The 17,501-nt window shown below is 38.1% G+C and overlaps 3 protein-coding genes and 1 long non-coding RNA gene across 4 annotated transcripts; 1 reads left to right on the top strand and 3 right to left on the bottom strand.

Annotated features, from left to right (window-relative positions):
- Positions 1–2: 2 nt before the first annotated feature.
- LOC105288143 lies at positions 3–1,301 on the bottom strand. The gene is made up of 2 exons (XM_011354182.3): positions 488–1,301; positions 3–214 (listed from the first exon to the last, which is right to left on the bottom strand). Exons 1-2 carry the CDS (start codon positions 744–746, stop codon positions 99–101), a joined length of 375 nt encoding a protein of 124 aa, XP_011352484.1. The 5' UTR covers positions 747–1,301; the 3' UTR covers positions 3–98.
- A 102-nt stretch (positions 1,302–1,403) lies between these two features.
- Positions 1,404–4,239, bottom strand: LOC113563602. The gene is made up of 3 exons (XM_026975413.1): positions 3,899–4,239; positions 3,123–3,503; positions 1,404–2,931 (listed from the first exon to the last, which is right to left on the bottom strand). Exons 1-3 carry the CDS (start codon positions 4,077–4,079, stop codon positions 2,381–2,383), a joined length of 1,113 nt encoding a protein of 370 aa, XP_026831214.1. The 5' UTR covers positions 4,080–4,239; the 3' UTR covers positions 1,404–2,380.
- A 511-nt stretch (positions 4,240–4,750) lies between these two features.
- On the top strand, positions 4,751–7,595 carry LOC105288141 (glutamyl-tRNA(Gln) amidotransferase subunit A, mitochondrial). Its single transcript, XM_011354178.3, has 2 exons — positions 4,751–5,533; positions 5,625–7,595. The coding sequence occupies exons 1-2, from the start codon at positions 5,002–5,004 to the stop codon at positions 6,653–6,655; spliced, it is 1,563 nt and encodes a 520-aa protein (XP_011352480.1). The 5' UTR covers positions 4,751–5,001; the 3' UTR covers positions 6,656–7,595.
- Positions 7,596–14,566: 6,971 nt separating this feature from the next.
- On the bottom strand, positions 14,567–16,189 carry LOC113563046. The gene is made up of 2 exons (XR_003407290.1): positions 15,397–16,189; positions 14,567–15,316 (listed from the first exon to the last, which is right to left on the bottom strand). It is a non-coding gene; the product is annotated as an uncharacterized LOC113563046 (long non-coding RNA).
- Positions 16,190–17,501: the final 1,312 nt, after the last annotated feature.

Here is a 17,501-nt window from a genome sequence, read left to right on the forward strand (position 1 = left end):
AATTAATTTGTAAAATATGTCATGTATTTAAAAAACAAAATAATAGAACTCTTTTGATAACAAATTTCTCTTTAATGTAATATGTAAGTTATCATATCTTAATTTGTTTTCTTCTTCTTTTTATTTGTCGCTTTTTGTTCCTTAAGATTTTTCTTCTTCTCTCGCCGTTCTTCTCGGTTCTTTACGCGTAGGTATAAATTGCGGGCAATCACAGCTACAAAATGATATAATTGTAATTAAAGAATTGCATAAAAATAGAAGATTAAATAAGAAAGTGACAAAAATAACAAACTTTTACAATAAGAATATCATAAATTTTTTCAAAAAATGATGCAATATATGATGATAATCTAAAGACATATAATCTGCAGTTACGTGGCTATTTGTTAGATTTTATCTGACATTTATTATTTTTAATGACAATACATTATAAAGAACAAAATTTACAAATTTGCAAATATTACTTGAAATGCAAGAAATACTGTACCGAGCAGGAAAAACACAATCGACACCGCGAAAAAAAATAGAAGAAAAGATTCATATGGTGCGAGCCACGTGGGCAGAATTGAGCTGCCGGGTAACTTAGTCAGGGTCTTCGTCAGCACGTCAAAAGCGCCCTTTTTGAACTCCTCCTTGTCTTCGTCGCTCAGCTGTTGATACTTCTCGATGATCTTCGCCAATTTCTGTTGCACATCGTCCGGCAGCTCGCTGTCATTGTTCAACGCGTTTAAAATCTCGTCATCCATATTGAGCGCGAACGGGCACGAGAGCTACCGAAATCACGAGAAGTGGAGGTCCGTACTAGTTCAGGTCAAAAGTTGGACTGATCGAGTAAAGACGATCAAAGTAAAGATCCAGAAGTCGAGTGGACTCGATTAGATAACGAACGTTCGAAATACACTGTGGTATGATACACGTTACGTCGACAGCACAACTTTATTCAGCAAACTTCGCAAGTTCGATTGTGCACATCAGCGAAAAAAAAAGAAGTATTATCGCAGCGCGATTTTACGACCGAATTACGATGTTATATCTTTTCCGTAGACTCGGCGGGGAACAAATCACCAAGCTGATTAACATTAAGTACGCCAAGCGCGTGTATAAAAATAGATCACCAAGGACGCGTTACAATTAAATTAAACGCTTATTAGTACAATATTTGCCGAACATGCAAATGTACGTCGGCAGAAATAATAAATGATCGGCAAAATTCTTGGCACGTTTCTTGGTAAGAATACGTTTACCAAACTGGGTAAACGATTTCTTCTCTCGCGGCGCGCAGTTGTAATCGGGAAACTGTGCAAACAACAACGGTTGTTCCACACAAGCGAACCGTGCACGTAACACTGAAAAGTTACGCGTTCCTTGAATTTATGTAGAATACATCAATGATAATTAAATTATTTATCACTCGATATTTTTTATTTTAAACAATATAAAGTAACTCTAAATACGCACACAGTTTTTCTTATATTTATGCAATTAATTCCTTGATTATTTCTTAAATATCCTGATTATACAAAGTTTGATCGTCAAAGATATAGCGAACACTCAATACATAGATAGTATAAATAATATAAATAATGCAAACAAAGTTTATACAAAAATATATATATATATAATGTATAAAGAGAATAAGTAATTAAATACACTCTTAGATTTATTTGGCATTCGCTTCTGAAGATATTACGATAGAAACTTTATTCGCAGTTTGCGTTCGACGAAATTCCGAAAGAATCATATCATCTATGATATAGAGTTAATAAACTTTAGTTTATTGTCTTTGTCGCCAATTTTGAACACAATATCCGTCTCATCGAGTTCATGATATATACTACTTCTTTGCTTTCGTTCCGATAGCAATATTAACGTTTCCTCCTTCCTTGGAATTAATTTATTGAAAAACATTACGGCAAGATATCTCATTATTTAGCACCATTCTCCACGCAAGAACTTATCTTCAAAAAGTTTGAAACCGATCCGATTCCTCTGAACATCGAATGCATTCGGGAAAACAGGAGCAAAGATTCGCGAAAATGAGCTTAGTTTCGGCGCAATTCTAAGCACGAAATTCAATTCGGGAAAGGCGGACACAGAATTCACAAGAAAAGCAAAAAAAAACGAAAGAAAACGTTTCGCTTTGCTTCTCTTGTGAATTCCGTGTCTTTTATGAATTGAATGTTCGGAGGAATTAAATCGGTTTCAAACTTTTGGAACACATGTTCTCGCGTAGAGAGTGGTTCTAAATAATGAGATATCTTTTCGTAATGTTTTTCAATAAACTGATTCCAACAACAAATGTAAATTGATACATGTAAATTGATACATGAAAAGTGTATACAAAATGTATAAATAGAGTAATAATTACATAAACTCTGATTTATTCGGCATCCGACTCTGAAGATGTTAAAGATATTATATTGGGAACTTTATTCCCATTTTGCTTGTGACAAAATTCCGAAAGAGACATATGTTTATTACCTTTGCCGCTAGTTTCAAACTCAATATCTGTCTCATCGGATTGATCATACACATCAGTATCACCTTTTTGTCTTCGTGCCGATGGCAATATTAACATTTCCTTCTTCCGTTTCACTTTGCTTCTCTTACGAATTTGTCCGCCTTTTTTTAATTGGATTTTATGTTCAGACTTGCGTCGGGACGAACAGCATTTTCGCGAATCTTTGCTCCGAGGAATCGGAGTCGGAGGAATTTCTATCTTTTTGAAGACAGGTTTTGGCGAGGAAAGTGGTGCCCAATAATGTGATGACTTCCCATAATGTTTTTCAATAAATTGATTCCAAAGCTGATCGCTTATCAATGTTGAGCCTTGCACAGGATACATATAATCTCCAAATTTTAGTTCCAAGGTTCCTAAGCTTCTCTTTCGTTTATGTGCGGAAGAGTAAGTTTTCAAATTGGTTTCATGATCTGAAAAGGCAGTATTTCCAGTACTTGTTCACATTTGGATGACTAAGCTAGCAATTGAACGTTATAATATAATAGGAATTACAATATAAAGTTTATTATAATTGCAAAATCGTTTCCAAGCATTTAAGTTTATTTTAAATATGGATTAATATTAATGTAAACTAATATTTTATTTTATATAAAATACATACGGAATACCAGCTCATCCTCGTCCGTATCTAAACAATTTCGTTGGTCTGCTGATGGTACATGCACCGGCAGCAACTGGTCTTGTCGTATGATAATCTCTTTTGAAACTGAACGCGATCTTTTAGAGGACTGTATAATCGGTGATTTCTGTAGAATTTCTTCGAACCTGATCGGTGCATCTCGAGTTTTTTCCGGAGTACGCGAGCTTTCAAATAAATTAATGCACATCGAAGCACCATCGGATTTGGATTCTTGTGAACTTAAAAATTCATTGATGGATTCTTCCGATTCGGTTACCCATTCAGTGACTTTCGATTGAGATATAACTCGCTTATTCCTTTTTATCGTTTTCTTATTTGTTTTTGAGCTTTTCTTTTGCTTCTCTACGTCAAGAATGCATTAATTCTAAGATGTCTTGCAAAATCTTTTAGTGTTTAAGTTAATTCAATGTTAAGAATTATAGGAAACATCATGTTTTTATTTAAAAGACCCTATTTCCTCTGACTTCACTGAATGTAAAACTAAAAGTATCGTTGATGTAAATTGAAGTGATATAAACCATACTTCTAATTACATATTTTAATTGTATTTATATATATATATATATATATGTATATATATTTTTTAATTAGTTATATATTATCATATATATTACATAAATGTAAAGAAAATTTTTAATCAATTACTGAGTCAACGATCAATGTTTTTATTAAGAAATGCTTACTAAAGTAAGAACTTATTATAAAAATATAATCTTTCGATCATGATAAATTATTACCTGAAATCTGTGACTGTTGCTGTAATTTCCAATTACGTATATCTTCGTTTGATGAAGAACCTGTATCAATCCTAGATAATGATATGTTAAATTGTTTTAAAGGTACATTGTGAAGTGGTGTACTTGAGAATTTCTCTCTCATAGTATGTCTACGGTGCTTTCCATTAGGTTTTCGTGACATATTTATAAGTATTTAAATAACGAATAAAGAATAAATGAAGAAAGTAGAAACACTTGTAATCTATTTATCACAAAATTAACATTTGCAGTTATAATATCTACATCTGCTCCACTTCTCGTTTGAATGTCAACTGACTATATCGACTAGAGGCAGTCAGCGATACGTTCCTTAGTATTTATACCTATCTTATACACAGTCACCATAACAATGTCTTTCGACATTTTTTTGTAGATAATAATACGTCGTAAATATCGCTAAATTATTATTCAACGATTTAATATTCATCCTTTGCAAGAAATGAGCATGGAAAGCAAAGTTTATATTTAATTATTTTTCAAAAATTATTTATTTAATATCTATTTTAAGCGATTTAATTATAAATAATTTATAATCTAATGATCTTGAATGACTGTTCCGCAGCGCTAACTGTATCATAAAAGCTAAATTTCGTAGGCACATCTATTTTGCTACGGTCGGTAAGTTCGCTATTTTGTGATCGTGTTATATCCAATATTTGACTTTGAAGTTTGAACATATCTTCTATTCAGACTTAATGTTGCATTACCTTTTCACGTTTTAACATAAAACAAAATAGTTTTTTAATTTTTGTGCTCCAGTATACCTGCTCGATTCGAATTCGAGTACCCGAAGCATTCCGATTATTATTCTCGATTGTCTTTCTCGAATCTAATGCTTCGAGTAATCGAGTTATCCAATTCGAACATCCATTATCCGAATAAAATCTGATTCGCTTATAAGATATCCAAAGCAAACATTGAGCAGCCGAAGAGTCTGTATGTGTGCGTATTGGTGTGCATGCAATTCGACATTCTTGCGTTTCTCTCGCTATCGAATTTGAGGTTATGTGCTGGTCACCGCCGGTGGAGAGGTTATGTCCGGCAGTGGTGTCACGCGTTGAACGATGAACAAGTTGTTGTCTACATCGATTAAGGAAGTCAGTCAGAAGATTTACGATGGTGCGGTGCGACCATCCGAGATTTGTAGAGCTTCCATTAAGTTAACTTCACTCGTCAAGCCTTTAAATGCGTATATTACTGTGACAAGCGACGTTGCGGGTAAACAGGCTAGCGATGCCGATGCGAGGCAACGGCAAAATTCTTTGCTGGGACAACTTGACGGCATTCCAATCGCTATAAAAGATAATTATTGTGTCAAGGAGAAACCTACGACTTGTGCCTCTCGGATGTTAGCCAATTTTTCGCCCGCTTACGATGCCACGGTCTACGAGAGGCTCAGGAAGCAGGGAGTTGTCTTGATGGGTAAGACTAATCTCGACGAGTTCGCCATGGGCTCGGGCACCGTGGACTCCTTTTACGGACCAACAAAGAATTTATGGGGCTCGGAGATGTTGTCAGAGTTTTATTCCTGTGAGCGCGACGGTCCATCGGTAACCACATGGCAGCCGCATGAAAGAGATGCATGGCGCATAGCAGGTACATTACTGCCTAGAATCGTGTGTTTGTAATAGTTTTTAATCGTTTGCTTCGAAAGATAATTTCTTGGGATGTGATAAATGCATCTTAGGTGGCAGTAGTGGAGGTTCCGCAGTTGCAGTAGCTACAGGTACCTGTTACGCGGCGTTGGGCTCCGATACTGGTGGTTCTACTCGCAACCCTGCATCTTATTGCGGTCTAATCGGTCTGAAACCGACTTACGGTTTGGTGTCGCGTTACGGTCTTATCCCTCTGCTGAATTCCATGGATGTGCCTGGTATTCTCGCGAGGACAGTAGACGACAGCATATTAATCTTGAACGCTATCGCCGGTACCGACCCCGCAGATCCGACTACTGTGCAACGAGAGTATACTCCAATCAACTTGCCCGAAACGATCAATGTTAGCAATCTCAGGATTGGCATACCAAAAGAATACGGAGTGCAGGGTATAAGCGAGGAGATTCAGGCGTGTTGGCAAGAGGTCTCTCGTCATTTAGAAGAAGCTGGAGCCAGCGTTGTCCCAGTGTCACTACCTCACACAGATTACTCTATAGTATGTTATTCGGTTCTGAATCGATGCGACGTAGCAAGCAATTTGGCTTGTTACGACGGCATAGAATACGGTCACCGAGCCGACGAGTGGAGCTCGGCTCACGAAATGTATAAGAAAACTAGATCAGAAGGCTTCAACGATGTCGTCAAGGGTCGCATACTAGTCGGAAATTATTTCCTCTTGGCGGAGAATTACCAGGAGTATTATGTCAAGGCGATGAAGATACGCAGATTAATTACGCAGGATTTTGACGTTCTATGGAACAATAATATAGATCTTTTACTCACCCCGACGACGTTAACTGAAGCTCCTATATACAATGAATTCACGCAGTTAGATAACCAGACGCAATGCTTGATTCAGGATCATTGTACACAACCCGCGAACATGGCAGGTTTGCCCGCGATCAATGTACCGATTAAGCTCTCTCGCAAAGGGTTACCCTTGTCCTTGCAATTAATAGCACCGCTCTTTCACGAGCAAAGGCTGCTTACCGTGGCAAAGTGGATCGAACAGACGATGCGATTTCCAAGACTCGAATTGAAAAATTCATGTTTGCTCGAATAAAGTAAATTTCCACACAAACAATGTGTGGTATCTTCTTTTATCAATCTCAAACTTTTTTAAATTAAATTTTTTAAATAAAACTCTGTATTCTGTAAATTCCCATGATTTACGATCGATTTACGTCGGTTGTTCGCAAACTTCTGTCAGCAAACTGTCAGCTTTTACAACTGGACCTTTTTACACATCCCTTTGGACATCACGGGGGGGGGGGGGGCAGAATGAGAACGAGGATTAGTACATAGGTCTCGTCGCGTAGCGCAATGGCTGTAAGGTCATGCAACGCAAACAAATTATACTCCGGTGTGCCATCGGCCATATCCGAAATTCTATTCGTCGAGTAATGGTATTTGCCTTGCACCCAAACGACCCTCGCCTCATTTCATTGCGCTGTAACACGCGTAATGCGTGAAAGCGAAGCTTAAAAATATGATTTTTTCTGCTAGAAAATAAATTTTTCTTTTTTTTCCAAGTAAACATTATTTCAAATAAATATTATTGCAAAGCAATTCCGATTTTTATTTTGAACAAATTTTTTATGACGGATCCTCGTGTATTTTGTATTTCCTTTCCATCAAACTCGATTCAATTTTCTCGACTATAGATCCTTATTTTCAGCGATTGCTTTATTTCGAGTAGGCGAGTGCTGCACAACGAAGCTCTGACATTTCGAGCTTCATTGTTCCCCGAGGACCCGCGGGTGATTCGAGCGACGAACAAACAAGCGACAACATGCACGTGCAAAATCTATTCACGTGACGCACTGACGCCTTCGGTAATTAGATCGTTGTGACATTTCAGTCTGGTTCATTGCTCACAGCTGATTCTGCTGTTAATTTCACCGTGAAATTTGTTACTACATATCAAATCACGCACAATTATGGAAAATAATAGTATCAGACCATATAACAAGTTTGGAATTAATAATAACAACTTTTAGATTTATTTAAGCAAGTGTATCCTTTTCAGCATAAAAATAATATTTACTTGTCTTGTAGCAAATCTCATTTGCAATGCTTCAAGAATTATTTATTTATGTTAAAATATTCGTCGAAATGTTTGAGTAAGCAAAAGAAAGACATTCAACAATTCCGCATTGAATTTTAAATGGGATTGTACGTATATCCTCTCTTTTCTTTCAACACACTGCAATATCGGTCTTCAGACTTTAAAGAAATAGAGCTTAAGGAACAGAAATAATATATTCCGTCTGCATATAACCATGTCGCTTTCTCGTAATAGCGGTGCGCAAGTAATGCCGGACTGTGCGTACTCGGACGTTCCCATTCAGACGCAAAATGAAGCTGCGTCATCTAATTTTGCATTCCCTTTCCCTGCCATATTACGTAATTCCCTTCTCGTTCTTCCCGCTGCATAAATAGTAAAAACTCAGTTCTGGTTACTTCTAGTTCACGAGAAATGGGACGATTATGCGTGCCATTAAAAGGAGAATAAGCGCTAATCTTGCATTCCCATTGTTCGTTCCAGTATTTCGCGTTGCCGTATCAGTTAGAGAGAATTTGGAAATTTCTAAATGTCTTGTACATCGAGATAATTTTATATAACACTTTTTTTAATCTATTGTTTTACTATTTACGCAGCTATATCCAATATACTCAAACATGCTCATCAAACCGAGTAGCCCTGTGTGTATAAAGCTAATTAATGAAAGAGGAAATAATTAATGTATCTACTATCTAAGAACCGTGTCCAATATCGAGTAAACCACGATCATATTACACTTTAATCCAGGCTCATAAAGCTTTGAGGCAACCATCAGCGCGAGAGCACGCCGTGCTCTAAAACATCAAACGCGCGAGCGGCAATCATTCTTCTTTGAACTTAAAAATATGAAGCCTTTATGATTGATGCAGCGCCGCTGCTTCGGCGTACCTCCGATTCTTTCATACCTTCTTTCGTTACTCCGGTTGAAGCTAGTCGTAAATCTTCGGCTAATATTCTGCCCGAAAACGCGACTGCCCACGGCTTTATGCGTTTATTATTGCTACCGGCGCGACAGTTTTGTGTTGATGCAGCGCAAGAATAACGGGGAACGAGGAAAGGAACGATTACGCGAAAAAGAGAAGGAGAGAAAGAGAGAGAGTCATTAAAACTTTTTATATGCACCCGCTCTTCCTTTTTCGCGCAATCAATGTCGCGATACATTTTTGCGACCTGACAAATCTCACGGAATAGAGTTTGCAGATCGACGGATGTAATCTACAAAATAACATTTCCTTCAAGCTATTTTGTGTAACTTGGCGTGCAAGCGCGAATCGACTTCACGATGAAATCCAGAAACTGGGGCGCACCCTTGCCTCTTTTATTTCATCATTTTGAGCATGATGTGCCGTCGATTATCGATGACTTACATTATTACGTTGCGCTGCAGTCGGTTAAAGTCCACGTGTCTGAACGTAAATTATAGCGCGTGGTTAATGGAAGTTGGAATTTCGAATGCACGCGATCTCTTTCAATTTACGAGCAATTGAAATTGCATCCCATGGTCGTACAATTACAGCGCACGTATTCAAGCAATCTTTTCGGTCTCCGTAATATATCGGTTTTTTAATTCACAGAAAAATAGCGGCGTTGATCGGTATTAATTAACTAAACTCTTTTTTTCTGATTTCTCTCGATTTTTCTTTTCATTCTATAATTATTAAATTAAAATTTTATCATGACGCAATCTCTTGTAATACGTTGCAATATATGAGAAGAAAGGGTAGGGGGTGCGATGATCGAAATAGTTGGAATCTCTTAAAGAACTTGAAGAATATCTCATACAACTGACGACAACATACACGAATATTATGATTTGCAGAGTTTTCAAAAACACAAAAACAGTCTGCGAAGACGATCCTAAATACACCTTGCATCTTCCCTTAGCAACCTCCACCGCAAACGAGCAACATGTTTCCGGAAACAGTGCCAGCAACCCGCATGGAACATACCGCGACGGTTACAAAAACTACGAAGCGACTACAGAAGAGAAGGCGATTACGGTTAGGGGGTAAGTTTCTAGGCAAGCAGGTCGACGCTCGGGGTAGTTCTCGGGCTCGATAGCGCAACTTCGTTCTCACCCTTGCGCCGCGGAAACGCCGGGGAAACCCTACGGACTGTCCGACGACGATTAGTAAGAAACGCCGACGGTAACGGAGGGAAAAAGGCAGGCTGCTAGCTACGCGCGAGGGTGGCCGTCTCTGGGAAAACAGGGTTGGGCACGGGGTGGCGAGGACGCATGCGTCGAACCCGGCCGCCGGGGGCTGTCGTGTCGCTCTCTGCCGTCGGTTATGCCAGTCGTCGTGACGACTTCGGGCCGTCGTCGTCGAGAGCGTCGTGTCTTTAAATCGTCCATCCGCACCCACGCATTCGTCTCCGAATTCTCTTTCTCTCTCTCTCTCTCTCTCTCTCTCTTTCTTTCTCTCTTTCGCTTCCTCTCTCTTTCTCTGTCTCGTTTCTCTACCTCTCCCCCTCCCCCACCTTCGCGCGCACTCGCGCGATTCGAATTGCCGGCGAATTCGCGCCGCGGGTGTCGTCTCCGACCGAGACCGTCGCGGACGAGCGTTTCCGTGTGCGCTCTCTTCCCTCCTCCCTCCCTCCCTCTCTCTTTCTCTCTCTCCCGTGCGCGCCGACGGCACTTGTATGCGAGAACGATTCGCAAAGTTCGAGCAAAAAGAGTGACCAACCGCGGCCGTCCTCGTTTGTTTTCGGCGCGCGGCACGACGACGGCCAAAATATCGGCGCGGACTTTTGGACAGGTGCAGCGAGTACAGCACCTTCCGCCGTCGGTGTTGTCACCGTCGGCTGCGCGCGACCTCTCCGTGTGAAGGTGCTCCATGGTGATCGCACGTCGCGTCACGACAAGTGGATGGGCTTCGACACCTCGAATCGTCCGACATCGAAAGTGAGTACGATTTCAGTTGAAGGTATAGAATTCGTTTTTACGAGAGCACTTCTCGAGCGTTCCCTTTCTACGCGACGGATGTGAAGTTTGCGACAGTGCAGATATGCAGATAAATTCATGCTTATCGAGCAAGCGATGATCGCGCTAAAGACTTTTTTCCGTCCGTTTCGCAGCGAAATGCGCCGTTTGAACTGCACTTTATCCTTAGAAAGGAGTAATAAAGATGGCCGAAGGTAAATATCAATGTTGTTATTAATATTATTACTCTCGATTGCATATCGATGTAATATATTACTGCGAATTCATGTCGCGCAATTCAGAATCTCGAATAAAGGTTAGCAATTTTCACGCTCATTTATGTTACTTTTCGTAATTGTGGAAAAGACTGACAACGGTAAACGATTGATGCAGCGTTTCAATATACGACAGAATTAATTGGAAACTGTGTTGTCTCTTGCAAAAAAAATATACAAGACCAAAGACACAATATGTTGAACGTATTGCGCCGAATCGATACTGTATTTTCGTCGCATATGGTACGCCGCGGAAATGGAATAGTTTAAAATATAGATCCGTTATCCAGACAGATTGTAGTCGGATAGATTACTATCATACAAATGCGATTTTTTCCAGTAAATAGAAAACTTTTCCACAAGCGCGGAGATACATTCTTCTTTCCGAGAAGTCTTATGGACCGATATGTTCTTCCTTTCCCTACATTACGATCAAATTGAATTCCTCGAGTAGATTCGAAATGATGTATTGTATTGTAGTTAAGTGAGGAGAATAAGAAAGAGAGAGCATACAAATATTATATTATATCGAATTGTAACATATATTCGTTCCGATTGTTTAGTATTTTTAATAACGAATATATGGCATCACCCATATTATTAATAAAAATACTAAGAAAAAAGGACGAATATATGTTACAACCAAATATATAGAATTTCCACTTTTTCCAACATAGATTATCTGCCTGCTCTATGAACGCAGTTAAAACAATTAAAATGATAATATCTCCGCAGCCTGATAATAAATAATCAACATGACTAATACAAGGAAATACAATTATAAATAAATGTGATATGTAATATAATATGCATAATAATGGTGACACTATATGCCCGATATTATAATTCCACGATACATGAATTCCATTAGCAAGATCATCATTAATAACAAATTATTGCGTCGGCATCCGCGAGGCGGCTGCCAGTAACCGGTATGCGCATTGTGCTTATCAAAAATACAGAACGGGTATAATAACAAGCGATGCATCGCGTTAATAAATTCGACCGGACAGCCGACTCTTGGCGTTGTAATGTAATATCGCGCGGCGGTTTAACGGCACGTTGCCCGCCGTACTTTAGCCGCTGTAGTTCGCGCGACCACGTCATTTCCTTTTTCCGCCTAGCATCAGGTCGTCTATATCTCCGTTAGACGAATAAACAGAAATGTGTGCACAGGCTCCACAGTACTTTCCGCGGTGTTACACTGAGAACACGTACACGTCCCGCGCATCACGCGGCGAAATATACACATTTCACCCCTATGCGTGACGTGGGGGAGAATGATTTTGTTGCAACGTCTCTATCTGTCGGTTTGCATCTTCGCCGATGTATCGCGCGACCTGAGATCGTTGACTGTTTATTCAAGCTCGTATATTAAAAACTGGGATAAATAGACGCGGGCTAGTAAGAAACGGCACGGGTTAGGATAGTTCGGCCATACTTGAGTCTCAAACGTGACTCACTCTTCCTCTTCTTTCCGTTTTTTCAGTAGCTCGTAAGATACTTGCAAAAGTTCATAAGGTTACAAATAGGTGGGTTATTTTATCGATGCGGGATTAAATTATTGCCCAAAGATGGCAAAGATTTTTTGATAGCTACGGCCAATACTTCGATTAAAATATATGTCATCTTATTGTTATTATTAAATAAATAAATAGCTTTAATATTATATAAATTTTTGCAAACATAAATGAAAGATGTAGAGTGTGAAACACAGAAAAGAATACAAAAATCCATTTTTCTCTGCGGAGATTCGTACCGCACCCTTCATATATTAGGTATTTCGGAGACGGATTACTAGTGTGTTGGTTGGCAAGGTGCACCGTAGGGGAACATATGGCTTATTAGGAAATTTACCGCGCGTATGGTTCATTGATCGTGAAGTCGATCTTTATTGCTCACTTTGGGTAAATTATGCTAATTGGTGCGCCGCACGCCGGTCCGTCGTAAACTCGCTCATCACACTAGTAATAGTTTTAAGTTTCTCTCCATCCCTCCTTTATTTTTTCCCGCTCTACTTTTTGTCCTATTTCCACCGATTTATCTGCGCGTTATCCGAGGATATAAGATTCGAGGGAAAGTTAAAGCGCTCTTATTATTCTCGATGCGCACTCGAAACTTTCTCATGAATCATTTCGTTTTTATCTTCCTTCGTTAACCCCGCCGTGGTTTCTTATCTAATTGAATGGCGAGTCAACGTCGCGAGCAAATAATTACTACACGCCGATTAATGTGATAATACGATCACGCGCTGATAATTAAAGTCTTTCGGGTTTTTCAGATTTATACATCTGGAATTCTGTTTTTTTTTTGCTTTTATCAAAAACCATCATGCATGTGAAGTATTTGTATGTATTATAATATCTTATATTACGTTATATTATGAGAAAATGTTTAACATTGTTCCGTACAACAATATTCATTATTCTTCGCTTATGCCATTCGGATATCTCGTACCATTTGCGGAGTAAATATATCCATTCTGCGGAAATGCTTCGGGTGTGAAATGTGGCGCGTCTATAGCGCAGTCTCGTACGATAAGAAAATGCATTACACTTCGGAAAGCTCGAGTTACGTGAATATCGGCCATAATATTACGTAGAAAAAAGAAAAGGCAGCAAGTTTACGATAACGAAGCACCCAAAGACTGGTTAACCGGCTAATTTTATTATCGAGAATGGCCAGTAAATCGCATCTTTATTCCCTGTTGAGATTAAGGTTTTGCTCTTATTAATCCGCCACTGGATCGTCTACATAAATCGTATTATGGACCTTTTTCTTATTGTTATTTCATGTTGAATTTTATATTTCAGATTAACGGGATTGTAATTATTGAAAATTAAAATGTGGTTTATTTGAGAGCTCGAACGAAATTATGGTATCGAGTTTGACCCTCCCAAAATGTTTTAAGCTCATAATCTATTTAAAACACGTGGAATATTTGTAATAATTAATGAGGCAATATCATTTGCGAGTTATTCGATTATCGTAGGAAAATATGAAATTTTCAGGGAGCTTTGCTGTAGAGATGTTAACATTAAAAATGTTATCTTTACAAATTTTTCCCAGATTGAACAATTCAATTCCAAATCGCTAAATGAATTGCACGAAGAATAGGACTCTTCGGTTGCGAGAGACTGCAATTTTGTTCATCTTAATCCACAATGATGATCGGACAGGAGAAGGATTTTATAGGCAACAGAGATGAAAGAATATAACGATACAGGACGAGGGTTTTTTTTTTCATTCTCGGTTATGAATACCGGAAAGAGGAATCGTGCGAACATGAAGAGGTCATGTATGTTTCAGAGCATTCGTATCGCGTATCGTGGAACCAAAGGCTTCTCCGCAAAACGAAGCCGTTTATATTACGTTGATTACAGAAGCGTGTAGGTTCGCATGGCGGACGATAAAATTTTACCGTCCGCTCGACGCGAACGAGGTGATATGGTTCTCCGTACTAAGAATACCTGTTATCGATTAACCTTGCGACCAGTACACGTGAGAACGTTCCTATAACACGAATTTGTTGCCACGTAATTAAATATCCCGACGTTGCTATCGGACTCCGATTAATACTAATGATATCGTTACACCATACGTGATTATAACGATAGCCATCAAGGATACTCTTATAGTTTCCTCCCTTGGGAGACGATGTGCATACAGGTTTGTCAGGATATATCTAGGAAATGAAGAAAGAATTTCCTGTAATATTATTAGAAATATTTTTATTTCGTTGAAAATCGACACTTGTCAAAATTTCATACATTATTGGTTAGAAATGCATAACAATGAATCGTAAATAATTAAGCTGAAAACATTTTTCATATATTGTCGTAATTTATTATGCACTTTTCGCATCTTTCTTAATAGCAAATAGAATTTATTATAATGATCAACTCCAAATATTGTTTATTATTTTGCTCATTCAGTTACGTAGGATATTGATTCACTAACTTGCTCATCTACATTAATCAATATTAATTTCGTTAATTTATTAATCAATCATATCTTCTGCATATTACATGCTCTTCTGATTTGATATCTGAATTAAATTTCTACGAGACGTGATTTTGTTCCATCTATCATGAGCACAGTCGTTGATAAAAAATGACTAAAACATGAGGACGAAAGTATAACGTTTCGTATCGCATCGCGTTTATTTTTATATGCGTGCGATCTGATTCGACACTGTATAGCAACTGAACATTAAGTATTAGGCAGCGCAGCATTGTTTGAATCTGCAATTATTTCCGGCGATAGTTAAATCGAGCGCGCACAGTGCAACATTGGATTGCAATCGATATGCACAAGCAGCTTACGCTTTTCAACGGCGTGATATAATCGTACGGTTATTCCACATCCTCGTCAAATTTTCTGTGTGATTTAATGTCGATAGTACGTTGAATTCCATCGGTGATGCTTTGATGAAAGAAGGAATGTATATTTCATTCTGACATCCTGAGAAACAAAACAAAATCATAGAAAAATGCTATTTTACTTATAATTTTAATAGGGACATGTTATTTAAAAAACTTTACCTTTCAACGTTGTCAGTTTATTTAAAAGAATACAGTGTTGGAGATAAATGTATTTCCACTTTGAAAGTTTTCACGTCGCAGTCTTCGCGACGTTTTGACGTAACTCCGATATGTGAGGGCAAAGACGCCATCCAAGATTGTCACCGCGTGTAGTTTTCCTGCGTCGCAGATGGCACATTCCAGGATCAATTGGATGACAAAAGACGCGTTTACCAACAATACGTGTCACCGAGCTACAGAATGGATCTTCCCTTTTGATGCGCCACTGGCGACTAAGTACCTTAATCTCACTGTCACTGACATCGTTTACCAGCGACAATACTCGCAGTATCATCAAGATTGAGTTGAAGCCTTTATAAATCCTAAACACTCTTGTTGGTAGAATAGCTTTAATAAATAAACAAACATGTGATGCTTTGCTTGAAACGGATCACGTTGTACTGATATGCGTTGTGATAGCATTACATTGCACTACCGAATATAATTCTGCATTGTTAGATAAGAAAGAAAGCTTTCAGGATAACTTCAGCATCAAGAAAATTAAATCACAAGTCACAGAAAGTTACTATACATTGTATATTGAGACGATCGATACGTCTGCGATATAGAAATAGTGACAATCTCTTCAAACTTTGATTCTGACAGGACACTCTTTTTCTTTTACGTTTTATCATTGGGTTTTTGTTAGATACATCGCGTTTCTCATGAGGATAATCCAATTCCGCGATTTGAGTTATAACGTTGCGAATGGCGTGGACAAATAAATAATACCTGCGATCCCTTTACGCTCACTGTCAAAAGGGGCCAAGATGGAAATAGGGGATCATCAGCAATCCCCCGAGTATGGCAGAATAGATGAATCGAGAGGGGTGCGAGATAGGATATTTTGTCTATGCTCTCTCGATGATATTGTGGAACGTGTTCACAATATGAAACACTTGCAATATAAATAAACAGACGCTGCAATAGATGTATGAGTGAACGACGCAAATAATTGGCAAAAATCTGCAACTCCTATAAACCTAAAGTACTTTTATATCGAGACATCGATACATCTGCGATATAGAAATAGTATAGTAATCTCTTTCTTCAAACTTCGATTCTGACATGACACTCTTTCTTTTTTATGTTTTATTATCGGGTTTTTTGTTTTTTAGATACATCGCGTTTCTTACAATAATCTAGTTCCGCGATTTGTATATAAAAACAGATATTTTCGGCATTAAAAACCGATACGTCATAATTAAAAATTATGACGTATCAATTGACCGATATAATCAAATGTTCCATAATCAGATCGCTCGAAAAGAAGTCGTGCTATATGAATCTCTCAAGTATGATAAATTAGTTACGAAAAAGTCAGACAATGTCTGCTAAATTTGCTGGTTATATTTGCGTACGGTTTTACCAATCTCCCTGATAACTGAGGTATAAATTACGTTAACAAGCGTTCGCGCGATTGGCCATATCCAGTAAATTTAATCTGTTTTGACCTGTGAAGAGTTATACGAAGCCGTACAAAGCGATCGATGCTATTTTTGAAATATGCTATTTTTGGCTTCTCTTCGGCCAAATTACTCTGTGTTATATATGTATAATGTAACTATTTCTATCTTGATATGGGATAACTCCAAGACAGATGACCATAAGGTTTTTAATTGCCGAAAATATCCTGTTTTTATATACAAAGCTCTTAAAAAAATAGACTAATATTATTTAAATGTTTTCTTTCATGAAACATTGTTTTTAGAACAAAACATATATATAAAATCTTTACAAATTTTTTAAATGTAAGAATCTTGGCCATCTCTTTCATATAGAGATGACCCCATAAAGTACAAAGAAAGTTAATCAGGCAGTCTTAAAATTAACGTAAAAGTAAACAAAAATGATGAAAGAAGTAATTCTAGACTAATATTTAGTATTTCGTTTAGTTAATAGTTTAGTAAAGTTTAAATAAAAATATTTTCACAAGTATGATGTTAAAACGTTAAACATCCTGTTGTAAACACAATTAAAGTTCATCAGAGATTGTATGGTATTACAGCTCTGCAGTCAGTAGCGAAATTAGAGCGATTGATCGTCTCTTCTGTGCGGCCATCTAT

The sequence above is a fragment of the Ooceraea biroi genome, chromosome 1 (genome assembly GCF_003672135.1).
Source record: "Ooceraea biroi isolate clonal line C1 chromosome 1, Obir_v5.4, whole genome shotgun sequence".
Lineage (NCBI taxonomy): Eukaryota > Metazoa > Arthropoda > Insecta > Hymenoptera > Formicidae > Ooceraea > Ooceraea biroi.

What these genes read in the sequence shown, in the direction of transcription:
- LOC105288143 (XM_011354182.3), bottom strand. Translation starts at nt 746, where the DNA reads ATGGATGACGAGATTTTAAACGCGTTGAACAATGACAGCGAGCTGCCG. An exon ending in GATTGTGTTTTTCCTGCTCG is followed by an intron (nt 215 to 487) that starts GTACAGTATTTC and finishes ATCATTTTGTAG; the next exon opens with CTGTGATTGCCCGCAATTTA.
- LOC113563602 (XM_026975413.1), bottom strand. Translation starts at nt 4,079, where the DNA reads ATGTCACGAAAACCTAATGGAAAGCACCGTAGACATACTATGAGAGAG. An exon ending in GCAACAGTCACAGATTTCAG is followed by an intron (nt 3,504 to 3,898) that starts GTAATAATTTAT and finishes TTCTTGACGTAG; the next exon opens with AGAAGCAAAAGAAAAGCTCA. An exon ending in CGAGGATGAGCTGGTATTCC is followed by an intron (nt 2,932 to 3,122) that starts GTATGTATTTTA and finishes CTGCCTTTTCAG; the next exon opens with ATCATGAAACCAATTTGAAA.
- LOC105288141 (XM_011354178.3), top strand. Translation starts at nt 5,002, where the DNA reads ATGAACAAGTTGTTGTCTACATCGATTAAGGAAGTCAGTCAGAAGATT. An exon ending in AGATGCATGGCGCATAGCAG is followed by an intron (nt 5,534 to 5,624) that starts GTACATTACTGC and finishes AATGCATCTTAG; the next exon opens with GTGGCAGTAGTGGAGGTTCC.